Source organism: Pongo abelii, chromosome 14, assembly GCF_028885655.2.
Source record: "Pongo abelii isolate AG06213 chromosome 14, NHGRI_mPonAbe1-v2.0_pri, whole genome shotgun sequence".
Taxonomy (NCBI): Eukaryota; Metazoa; Chordata; class Mammalia; order Primates; family Hominidae; genus Pongo; species Pongo abelii.
Window position 1 is genome coordinate 116,009,255 of NC_071999.2, and position 13,324 is coordinate 116,022,578.

A 13,324-nucleotide genomic window follows, 5' to 3' on the forward strand; every position below is an offset into this window, starting at 1 on the left:
GATAATTCTAAGAAGTCCTGAAGTTTGAGAACTACTGCTCTGAGCTTGCTATAGTCTGAAAGTCTGTGTCCTCCCACCACTCCTATATTAAAATTTGAATCCCCAAAGTGATGGTATTAGGAGGTGGGCGTCTTTAGGAAGTGATTCAGTCATGAGGGCAGAGCTCTCATGAATAGGATTAGTGCCCTTATGAAAGGGACCCCAGAGAGCTAGGTCAACCCTTCTATCATGGGAGGGCACTGAGACAGTACCATCTATGAAGCAGGCAGCAGGCCTTCACCAGACACCACATTATAGCAGCTTGTTCTTGGACTTCTCAGCCTCCAGAATTGTGAGAAAAAAAAATACTATTGTCTATAAGCTACCCAGTCTATGGCATTTTGTTATAGCAACTCAGATCAGCTAAGAGCCATTGAATTGGGGTTTCAATTACTTGCAGCTATATGCATGCTAATTAATACAGCTCCTTTATTGTGTTTTATGCATCTTTTCTAGAAAAATCTATCAATCAGTATGTTTTCTGTCAATGTCATCTGAGAATTAACAGTGTCATAACCAGAAAGATCTGGAGAGACAGGAGCATGTCGTACAGTCCCTGATAGGTATTTGACACACCCAGACAGCCTAGTAAAGAGTTGGGGTAGGTTTCCTGGGGTGTAAGTAATTTTCATAAAAATTTAGAACTTTTTGAGTTCCAAGGTGAAAGGAGAGGATTTTGAAATGGAGAAAAAGAAAAGTTCAGAGGCACAAACTCAGACAGAGCTCCTGTCAGAGGAACCAAGTGCCTAAAATAGGACAGAGAGTTTCCAGATGCAGCAGAAAGGGTGAGTAATCTGAGAGCTCAGGTAGGAAAGTGGGACCAGTGTGAAATGAAGGAGGCACTAATGATAAGAGGACAAGAAACCACCAAATTGCTATTTAGGGTCATTGGGATCTGCAGAGGGAAACGAGGCTGAAGAGACAAGAGGAAAGACACAGCTGTGAGGGTCGAAATCTAAAAGGTGCTCCTAAAGGGACGCTTAATATTTTCAAGCTATCAACTGCAGCATGCTAGGTCTACCATCTATGTATCATTGCCAAAGCAAGAACCATAACATCAGGTTTCACTCGGTTATAGAATTCAGAGAAATACTACTGGGGCAATGACAGGGAAGAGACACTGCACATTCTCAGTGGAGGAATCGTCCCCTATCCTTCAACTGGTGCCATCCAAAAGTTGCTATGTCAAGTAATGCTAGCTTCACTCAAATGCTATTACCGCTGCTCAACTCACAGTGATATGCACCAATGAACAACCCATCTAATCTGTGAAGCAATGCTTAAGGAAGTTTGAGGAAGAACGAGCTGCAGATCAGCTCAAGGATGGGACTCAAATATCATGACAGTACCATGAGCTAAGGTGCCTCTTGCAAGCTGCCTGTCGAGGCCATCAGTGGGTTAGAACCAAATTCTTCCAAAATTATTGCAGCCTGCAGTCTTCTCATCTTGTCACATAACACTTAACATCCTGGAAAAGTCCCTGCATTGGTTTTGAGTGATATTTCCAGGATCTGTGGACCTTTGAAACAACTCCATTTCGCTGTACTCTATCCACAATGGCTCTTTCAGATAAATCACTTGTCCGTTCCTGCCTTAGATGAGGTCTGTGGAAAGACTACATCATTTGCCCTTTCATTGTTAAAATGATTATCAGATTTCAGGTATATCAAGCCTTGCAGATCAGGCCTCTTACTCTGTGTGACTAACAGGCTCCCCCAGAACAAACCATCCAGGCACAAACAAGGGATGCAGCCCGTGGCTATCCCATCACAGGTTTCCACACCACAGTGTGAGCCCATCTTGCTGACTTAAAAACCATAATTTAAAAATCACCTTCCAAATTGCACTGATTTTATTTGTTCAAAAGAGAACACACACATTATTACATGACTATCATTTTAGGGCAAAGTGGATGCATGGACAAACGTTTCAAGCAAGGACGTAAAACTGTCCTGGATAAAAATTCACAGCATCAATTTTCTATTTTCTGCTTCCTGAATTGCATTTTCCTGGATCTGATGATTTTGGTCTTTGTGTTCTTGATGTATGCATTGGTGTATCTTCTTCTGTGTATGTGTCATGGAGAGAACATTCTTTTTTTTTTTTTGAGACAGAGTTTCACTCTTGTTGCCCAGGCTGGAGTGCAATGGCATGATCTTGGCTCACGGCAACCTCTGCCTCCCGGGTTCAAGTGATTCTCCTGCCTCAGCCGCCCGAGTAGCTGGGATTACAGCCATGCACCACCATGCCTGGCTAATTTTGTATTTTTAGTAGAGACAGGGTTTCTCCATGTTGGTCAGGCTTGTCTCGAACTCCTGACCTCAGGTGATCCGCCTGCCTCAGCCTCCCAAAGTGCTGGGATTACAGGTGTGAGCCACCACGCCCTGCCAGAGGAAGCATTCTTAATGTATGCATTGGTACATCTTCTTCTGTGTGCATGTCACGGAGGGAGCATTCTTGATGTACACGTTGGTGTATCTTCTGTGTGCACATCAGGAAGGGAGCACTAAGCAGAGGTGCATAAGCAGATTCTGGACTGCAGAGCTGGGGAGCGGTCCTGGTTTTACCACTCATGGACTGTGTGCCCTCAGACAAGTCTCTTAGCATTTTGGTACCTTGGGCTCCTCCTGTGTAGAATGAGGATGGCAATTCCTACCTCCTAAGACTGTCATGAGCTATAAAGAAGTTAATATTTGTAATGCATTTAGAATAGCATCCAGCACATCATAAGGTCTCTGTTTTGTAGAGTAAATCGAATGTTCTATTTTGTTGTTATAACACATTTATTTTTCATAAATGTTGTTATCTGGCAGGTATTTTTTGGCTTCCAGAATAAAAGTTTTAAAATTAAAAGGTATCCAAGTATTTTTAGGAGCCTAGTATTTCCTCACCTACTCCCAAACTCTAAAAGTAGATTGGCTTTATGTTAAACAGAGAATTCATACAGAAAAAATCTTCAGGACTGTATTCATTTCATAAATAACGTACTTTATTTTATTGCATATGGCTATTAAGGAGGGCATCCATGATCAATACAGACTAAATACAATGCACTATTCTAGTCCAGTTTATTCTCGTCTCCAGCAGCATCACATTGACCCCTATATACAGCGTGTACAGTGGAAGACAGAGCAAGATAAGTTAAGTCTCTTGTCATATCACAATAGCAAGAAATATATTTAACATCTTGATATCCAGAAACAATACGTACCCAAAAAGAAAACACTGTTTAATAACTGTTAAAGTTTATATAGCAAAAAATATTTTAAATTTAAGGTAAGTCAGGCAAAATGTACAAAGACCCAATATACATTGTGAAGTTTTAGCAAACATAACATTTATACATTTTGGTTCCATTCTGTAAACTAAATTAAAAATGTAAATATTGCATATGCCTTTTTTTGAAATGTACAGGATACAGGAAAATTTAGTATATTATCATCTGTGTATTTTGCTTGTTTTAAGCTGCAGTATGAACATGAACCATCTGTATAGTGTCATGACTACTCTAAGGATAGAGGACGAGTTAAATATGCGTCAATACACTGCTTTCAGCAGGGTCCATATTCAGTCCCTATCGTACCTGGGGGGAGTTACAAAGCAAATACCACCCATTGATGCCTATTCCCAAAACTAAATAAAAACTTCAGGATGTTTTACACATTTTAATAAAGTATATCATACACTGAAATTGACCTTCCAGCTAACATTATATGGCCTATGCGCTGCTGTGATGTATAATTTCAGAAAAGTAAAACCTTAAAAATGTTCAGGGAGATCACTTTACATTCAACTTTGTCTTGCAATACAATCCTCTGTTCTAAAGTTCAGCACGGAAGCAGGAAGACTTTTGCATTGCCATTAAATATATTTTTAAGACATTGAATTTTTTGGTCTTCCTCTAAAAAAGCCTCATTTTATTAATGCATTATTCTATAGTGATATATATCTATATATTTATATATATTTTTCTAAAAACAAAACAAAACAAAACCAACAACTTACATCTCCAATGAATTAGTGTAACCTCTCCATGACTATCAGAGAAGATAGGCACTGGGGAAGCCCCCACGGGAAGAGAGGTCGACAGCCCTCCAATCAAGTGTCGAGGGAGCAGAAAATGGCAGAACATTCTGCCGGTCAAGTTCAGCAGTTTTAGGTAACATCTGCGAGAACTGCCACAACACTGGTATTTTCAGAATACTGAAAACATAAAACAAGGGTAGTCTTGTCCGGAATTTTTTCGACAAGTAACATGTACTGCGAGATTGCTTTTCTTCTTTTTCTTTTTCCATCAATAACATAGGGGCTGGAATGCCTCTTTTTATCAGTTTCTTTCTTTCCTTTTTTTTTTTTCTTTTTGTTTTTTTGTTCAGGGCAGCCTCACTGGTTGACATAATAACATTTTATTAAAGATAATACATTTTTAAAAAATCACATCTGCCAAACCCAGACCACCCTGGAATTGCTAGCACGCCTACAGGGATTTTTGGTTACAGAAAGGCATGCCCAAGATTCAGGAGAGCAGAGACATCTGAGCTTGTAAATAGAATAAAAGGCGTTTGCAATGTGAAGTACCTACATAAACATCTACATCAAGAAGATTAAACAAGTCTGTTAAAGGTAAAAAGAGATATTCATCCCCTTCCCAAAGCCCTTCCCTCCCACCTCCCACTACCCAATACAGTTGATTTTCAAAAGTAGGTTGCTTCAGTTACATATAATAATTATTATTTAGTAATCCGTCTTCAAAGTCCAATCCCAAATTTCACTTCCATTGAGACATGTCAGTCCCACACTGGGCTCGGTGTGGACGTAAACATCGCAGGTACCTGCACTGGAATCCAACAAGCAGCTGTCTACTTGGACCATTTCACTAAGGCCGAGGACCGCGCTCCAGACACACAGCGCAGGGGCTACTACAGGAGGTCCTGTTGGACCTCCGCCACGGAAATCCGGCTTTACCTTAAACTGAGGTAGGACTGTGGTCGTTTTGAGTGTAAGCCAGTAAATACCAGATTTTACCACTTCCATAGGTACGGGTGCACTCTCCTAGCATGCTGAGGGTTACATCTGCTTTGCCAAAAGGAAAAGAAGAAGAAATTAAGACACTGGCCACATTTTAAGAAGGCCAATGAAAACATCCAATTTTCTTGAGAATAACTTCTTCGGCTAATTTTGTTAAAACAAAACAAAACAAAACGCAAACAGCACAATGATGAATGCCCCATCCGGGAACAAGGGAAAGAGGCAGGTGACCTTGCCTTGTTGGTGCCTCATCTAACAGAGTCCACAGATGTTTCCAAACACAGTCATTGCTCAGATCCAAAAGAAAACTGCAAGCAGCTTCGGGCTGAAACAATGCTGAGCATCTTCTTTTAATGATATTCTCTGACGTGTGACATCCTGGTGATAAAGCCAGACAGATCTTCACTCTGAAAAAGAAAGGAGGGAAGTTAGCAGAGACCCTCAGGAGAAGAGAGCAATCTCTGGAGTTCCAGAAAGGGCCCCTCTAACCCATGGCTAGGACCTGGGTCATTTTCATAAACTGGTGACCTTTGAGAAAGAAACATGTATTCATTCTGCTTTCCAGAAGTGAGTTCAGCGGGAAAACTCTGAATTTTCCTGGAAGCAGAGCTGTTAGGTTCATGGTGAGTTGTCTAGACAGTTAGGTTCATATTTTCAATTTAAGAAAAATATTCACACGTGTTTTTGTGAATCATTCTGTCGAACAAGATAGAAAAAGAAGGGCCAGTTCCCAGGTCGCACTGCGTGTCTGTGTGATGGAATGACCCCTATAACTCCTTAGGCCTTGATGCTTCCTGTGTTGTGTGGGATACACACAATCCACTGCCTTCCTCCCAGGGCTGCAGAGATGAAAAACTATGACACACATTACAATGCTCTGTAAACTATGTTTATTCTACAAATGTGCATTATGTTATGAAAGTGGAGTAACTAATAACTCCACACTTCTGCCCTCAGAAAACTTCCAACCGGATCATCTACCTCTTTTTGAACGTGCCCAGCAATGGAAGGTTCCTGCACGGCCTCACGTGTTGTTGCATAACCCTCAACATTAGGAAAGGGTTATTTTTATCCACTCAACTTTCATATGTTCCAGTTTAAGTAATTTACCCTTTCGCTGTGCTCAGAGGGGACAGGGACTGAGGACACGTGGCCAGATCTAATTGCTTCCTCCCTTCCAGGATGCAGGATCAAAATTCTTTAACCTTTCTCAATTTCCAGTGTTTTAGACTTATTTTTACTTGATATATTCCTTCTTCAAGGGACAGAACAAATTGGAAGATTTTGACCTTTCACAGCATGCTGTTTTCTTCTTTCTAAGCTTCTTGGCTTTTTAACCAAAATGACATACTGTTCATTTTCATCACTCAGCTCCATGAGGGTGAGCACTGCTTTGCTCTCAAACAGGTACATTTCCTTCCTTTGCAGATGCATTTATACCAACTGCATTTCTGGACACTCTTCTAAAATCATTTAGAATTCTGATCCTAGCTTCTTATCATACTTCCTGACTTACTTTTTTGTGAACCAAATTCTTTTCTCTCCATCTTAAGTTTAGAGGACTGAACTCAACAAGACAGAAACTTCCAGTGTGCCCTGAAGCTGAGAGTGAGTCCCTCATAACCACATCTCCTTATGAACTCGAGCCACTACACCCTATAACCCCCCAAAAACCCCAAAAGCTTTACAGAAAAAATACTTGTCAATATACAAAGTAAACATTTTAAAATTCCCTACAATGCAACATTCTGAGGCTGTTTTATCTATTTTATTTATTATTATTATTAGTCTTTTTTAAGACGGAGTCTTATTCTGTCACCCAGGCTGGAGTGCAGTGGCATGATCTTGGCTCACTGCAACCTTTGCCTCCCAGGTTTGAGCAATTCTCGTGTCTCAGCCTCCCAAGTAAGCTGGGATTACAGGTACGTGCCACCACGCCTGGTTAATTTTTGTATTTTTAGTAGAGATGGGGTTTCACCATGCTGGCCAGGCTGGTTTTGAACTCCTGACCTCAGGTGATCCACCCACTTAGGCCTCCCAAAGTGCTGGGATTACAGGTGTGGGCCACCGCGGCCGGCCTATCTTGTTATTTTTAAAAAGCTTTTTGTCCATTATAAATTTAATAAGTAAACAATGTTCTGCCAATGAACCTTAACAGAATTAATTTCTTCCTAAGGAAAGATTTGTCTTTGAGTTATCTGATTCATTATTGTTGTGATTTTCAATCCCAGGAGACTTCAGTGAGAATCTAAGTGTATCCCCTAAAAAAAACAGGCATTTGCTAAAACACACCTTGACTTGTAATTCACCCTAAAATGAGCTTGCATTTTGTCCCTGAGGCCCTGATTTGGGAAGAATCCCATGGCCACCATAAAGCAGGTAACTGAGACTCTGCAAATCCATTGACAGAAAGATTTCTAATCAATTGCTTATTTTGATACTAACAATTAGCTAAATGTGGCTGAATTATCTCATGTTAACTTTAAGTCTGTTATTTTGAAAACAGCTAAACAAGTAAGTTCTTCAGTTTCTCAAACTTTAGCACTTTGTCATATAAATGGTGGGTAAATCATTGCTGAAAAAAATTACTTTCCATTTTCATTTGTGATTTCATACAGCCACTGACATTTTAATTGTTTTTTTAGGATGCTGCATCGCTGTAAAACTCAACTCTTATCATTACATCTTTGCGAGCTCTAATTAAGTTGGACATGTAATTTTATTTTTTGGAAGTAGAATACAGTTATCAAAACGTTAATTTCTAAGCATTAGCATTATGCAGGAAAAGAGCTGATAAATGGCAAGGAAATAATTCATCCATGCATTTATTCATGCAATGACCTTTCAACAATTTTCTTTGTTTAATTCTACTCTGGCGCAGGGCCTCACTGATAACTTCGGGGAAGATGGCTGACAAAAAAAAAAAAGGAAAGGGGAAAGGGAAGGGCAAGGGGAAGAGGAAGAGGAAGGAAAGGAAAAAAAGGAAAGAAAAAAAAAGAAAGAGGGAGGGAGGAAGGGGAAGGGGAAGGGAGAAAGGAAGGGTTATTAGAGGAAGATGAACCTGTTAATGGCACACTCAAAAGACACAAGAGAGCTGAGGTGAGTGAGACCAGAAACAGGATGACCACCCGCTCAGAGCCAGGCATGGGGGCGTCAGCTGTGCAGCGTTTCACACACATCTGCATGCACACACATGCATGTGTCTCACCTAGCCTGTCTCCTGTTAGGTTAAAATACAACCACTTTCAACGGCCGCCTCCTTTCATGGTAAAGCAAGAACTGTGGTCTGGGTGTGCTCAGTGGGCACAGGCCTGTGGTTCTTGCTCCTCAGCGCCCTGCCTCTCACAGACCTGCTTGCTTAGACATCCCCCAACACCAGGAGGCTGCGGCTGATTCCAGGTGACCCTCTGGGATGCTTGGAAGCACTCGCGGTGATTTAAACAGAATTAACCAGCAGAAACAATCCTTTGCGGAGGTGCAAAAGGGCAGCGAGGAAAAGGCTGGAGCACACCTCAGATTGGACCCAGATGACTAGGACCTGCCCCAGCCGCAGCAGAGGGATTGGGATACAACAGAGACCTAAGAAGCATCAGTACTAAGAATGCATGGTGGAAAAAAGGGATCTGTTTTGAAACCCTAAGTATAATTTTTATTCATCTGTTAGAGAAAGAAGGTCTAAGGCAGAAGCCATCTGCCTGAACTGATGTCTCAAATACCTTTTTCCAAGTGAGCTGGTGGTAGAATCTTTGCCACACATACTATTAAAGGCCCCACAGTCACAGGGCTAAAATGATTAACACGTGCAAGGGCTCAGGAGGGCTCTCTGTAGTTCACACACAGCTTTCAGACACCAAACACCAAGAGCTGGTGCCCCTGGTTGAAGCCACTACAGCAACACGATACCTGCCACCCACCTGACAGCCACCCACTCGTCAGCGACACTCCCCTACCCCAGGAAGAAGCAAGCTGGAAAACACTCCATAGATTCAAACCTAGGAATGAGAGTAAACTTTTGCCTTTATATTCATTTACTTTCAAAGTAACTGAAGTTATCCCTCACCCTGAAAATCAGCCTGGTTCATCCTGACTGGGGAAAAAACACACCAACAATTTTCTAACACTAATCATCTGACATCCTCAACCTTTAAATATGATCGAACTTCAGGCTTCCTGAAGATGAGATTCCAGCAAAAATTTATTTGTTGTATTATCTGTGTTAATTTTAGTAGAAGCAAAGAATTATTAATTTTATGGCTATTCTACCCTGAATATTCACTAAGAAGGGAGAGATTTTCTGAATTCATCAGCTGTAATGGCAAAACCAAAAAGAAAATAATAAGACTCACATGTTGCTCATGAACACAATGACAGAACACCACACACCAGTTCTGCTGCTACAGGTAATGTATATAAAAAATGTAAACTTACTGATACTCATTGAATTTGTCACATCATTCATTACACACTGTACTACTCTGTCCCTTAGACGTTGCTTTGTAAAGAAATCCATCCACAGATGTATTCACGTAGAGTTATTTGAGCAAATAAACAGAACCAACAAACAAAAACACTTTTAGCAGACATGAGAGTTGTTCCATGTGACATGTCGCGCAGTGTATCCACTCCGCATCTCCTTTCTGCTGTCGCTTGTGACAGATGACATTCATACGTGGGATACAGTCCCCTGTGCCACTCACCATAATGCCCTGCAGATGGGCAATAATTCCTCCCCTTTTCTCCTCCACTTAAAAGAGCAATCAGAATGCAAATGAAGGAGAGAGCTGTCAGTAAAAGCTCCACCTTCAAACTGCTCAACTTGACTCCCCCGAAAGAGAGAAAGGAGGAAAGAAAACAAATCACTAGAAAACACTGTGATTAAGACAAGGAGGAAAGCTTCCTTGTAATATATGGAACAATGTCCCAACAATGACATGTCACATGGAGCTGGGCACCATGACTGCAATCACATTACAGAAAACTGAAGTGGGCATCAAGCCTAGAACATGTCGGAAATAAGGTCAATTTGCTCCAGCCAATAAAATCAGGCAGCATTTTAGGCACACAGTCTGACTCACCAATCCTTTTTCTTCATAATTTCTCATGACAATTTGGGTTTGGACGTGTTTGCCTCCAATGTTACATTTCAATGTTCGAAATCCAGGATATACACCTGGGTTATGGTAGCTTTGCCCAAGGAGGCCCTGGTCCTCTCTGCAGAGGGGCTTACACAGCCACCACGTAGGGCCCCATGGCACGGCTGTGGGACATGGGGCCTCACAGGCCTTTGGTGAGCAACACTGGACCACCCAGAGGCCAAATTCATGGAGTAGGTAAAGATGCTTTCACATTTGCAGCCATAGCTGAATTAGGAGTGTTACAAATACTGATGTGCTTGACAAAATGAAACGATACACTTCTTAAAATTAACATTTGTATTTCTAGTAGCAAATGTGATTCCGAAAGCAATGAAACCTTCCATGAGCTCAAACATATCATACACGTACATCTCAGTGCCCAGTTTCAGCCTTTTATGTTAAACACAGAATTATGAGGGAAAATTGACTTTTCAGTTGCAGGAGCAATTCTGAGAAAAAATAAACCCGATAATTTAGTGTCTCCAGACTTTACTAAAGCAAGACACTCTAAGAATATGAAAAAAAAAAAAAAAAAAAAAGGTAAGGTTGGGTATGATAACAAAAGCCAGAGATTCTAGGAAAAACGGTTACTTGAACTTTTCTTTTAAATTGGAAAAAAAAGTAACTTAAAAGGAAAATATGGAAGAATAAGTTCCCCATGACAAACAGGGGCAATAACTTGCTTTCCTGCCCTCCTTGAGAAAGACTGACAACATTCTTTTCTATGAGCTCATCACTTCCACTGACAATTAAAATCATTTCATTTTGAATGCTTGTTAGTAAAAAAAATTCCGAATATCAAGTTGCAACTTGATGTTAATGACACAATACAAAATAGGATGAGACAATCTAGTTGTCTCACAGGCTGGGTTTAGTAAAAGGTATCTTCCCCCTTTAACTCCTGTTTAATCCTGCACATAAGACCTGGTCTTAATCATCCAAAACTAGGAAAATCAGGCCTCCTAAACTTTTACCTACTGCACTTCAAATTCCCTCTACACATTCAACTTTCCTACACAGGAGCCTGTATAAATTTTACAGAGCAAGGCTACAGCAGATTGTGTAACACAGAACGCACACAGTTATTTTCTGAGTGTTATTGTTAAAAACCCTGCCACGTGCATGATGTGAGCTATCCGTCTATGGCAAGAATTGCCCACTGCCCCTGCAGCAGCCGCCAATGCCATACAAGAAACAGTATCGATGATTCTTCCGCACAAACACCTGAGACACAAAAAGTCCCAAGAATTGTGGGTGGACCCTTTCTTTTAAATTATGAAATGTTAGACCCTTTTTAGTTAAAACCCAGACCAGGAAGCATAAACAACTTGCTGAAGCCTCCCTGCCAGTCTGTGGAAGAGCAGAGTCCTCAGTTTCTCCCAGAACACTTTCCTCTCTGCTCCCCTTTGGTGACAATGAGATGGGTGGGATGGGGCAGGAGCAGAGACACCTGCAACTGTCACCTGGGGCCCCAGAGTGTCAACTTCCACAATGAACCACTAGCTCTTTATAAAACTCTCCTCGAAGGACATTAAACAGCACACTAGCATGTCACACGATTCAGTGAAGCCTGTGAGTCGATGCGGGTGTGCTCCACGGTCTGTCTTCCTTGCCAGCTGATGCCCAGGCCCTGCCTTCTCACCTCCCTGTCCCCAGCACCCGGCACCCTGCTGGTCAGGTTCTTAGTAAAGCTTATAGGTATTTAATTGAAGCAAAAACCCCATGTGGTTCATGCCATTTCTCACAGGCAGAAATGCTCAATAAAGTTTTCTAAAAGAGAACAAAGCTTTAGGACTGCGTGAGACCCAGAAGAAAAGAAAACCCTTTCCAGCCCACTCGGAGAGTGACGTTCTAAGCAGAGGTCAGTCAAGTAAGGCCAGATCTGGCTTGCCTGTCTCTGCAAATAAAGTTTTATTTGGACACAGCCGTGCTCATGCATTTACACATGGCTGCTTTCACACCATAAGCAGAGTGGAGCAGCTGTGACAGAGACTGCATGGCAATGAACCAATACTCTTTACTACCTGACCTTTCACAGAATGTTTGTTAATCCTTTAAGGAGCACATGAACATGGCAACCTTTACTAAGGAAGACAATGCGAAGAAAAACAGGCAAATTTGTCAGAATAACACCATGTATTTCCATCTGTGTGTTATACTGGGAAACTAATTGATATCCCTTTGAAAATTATCTGCAAGCTTATGTACTTTAGAAATGCAATACTGTCTACTAAAAACCACGCTATCCTGTTACAGACCCTACTGAAAAAGAGGACACACATCACAAAATCATTTATGAAGCCAGCACACTTTTGGAATGAATTTCTCTTAGCTACCGCTATTCTATTTGATTTTTCATACATAACACAAAAGTGCTCAATAAATCTAATCATTGCTAAATACATCCTACACTAGCATTCTTCCTTTAACAAAAGTAAAGGTTTACATATGAGATCTGCAATTCATAAAGGGTCCAAATCTTTTCTCTTTCTTGGGCCATTTGAGAATGTGAATGTAAGCATTACGCTTCTGCCCTAAGAGTATTTGGGCCAAGTGATATAATGTGCATTAAAATTGCAAATAGCCAATGAACGATGTAATTCTTTTCTCAGATTTAACACGTTTATACGTATGGTTTTTTTACTAATCTAAAAAAATTTTATGTACACCATAACAATGTTTATATTGTTTATATCTGAAATTATAAAACTTAATTATATTTTTGCTACCAAATTAAGAGAATGTAGAATAATTATTTATTCAAAATATATCCATTTCCAAAGAGCCTGTTGTTATATATCATTTCAACTGGACCTTTTTTCTACTTCAAAAGCTTAAATAACTGTAGGTAAATCCCCCCTCCCTGGTCTATAACATCTATGTGATATAGGATTTCAGCTTTGTCTCTCCAGGGACAAATCCATCTATCTAATTTAAAAGCCTCACAAGAATGACCGTATAGCCTTTAACTGAGCCATCTACTAGAGACAAGGTTGAAGGGTCAAATCCTACTTAGTCACTGAAGTGCAGGCTCTCTTTGCAGAGATCAAAGTACCCATTCTTCCTAATCGGCCATATCAAAAACATTCTGCTCTTCCCTGGGAGCCTAGGAATGACTCCAT

At 40.8% G+C, this 13,324-nt stretch overlaps 1 protein-coding gene across 1 annotated transcript in view; it reads right to left on the reverse strand.

Annotated features, from left to right (window-relative positions):
* Positions 1–3,006: 3,006 nt before the first annotated feature.
* The window catches only part of IRS2 (insulin receptor substrate 2), a 31,027-nt gene continuing 20,709 nt past the window's right edge, over positions 3,007–13,324 (reverse strand). Inside the window, exon 2 of the mRNA XM_024230943.3 lies at positions 3,007–5,474. Within this exon, the coding sequence (XP_024086711.3) occupies positions 5,470–5,474 (5 nt within the window). The 3' untranslated portion in view covers positions 3,007–5,469. The remainder of the gene's footprint in view (positions 5,475–13,324) is intronic.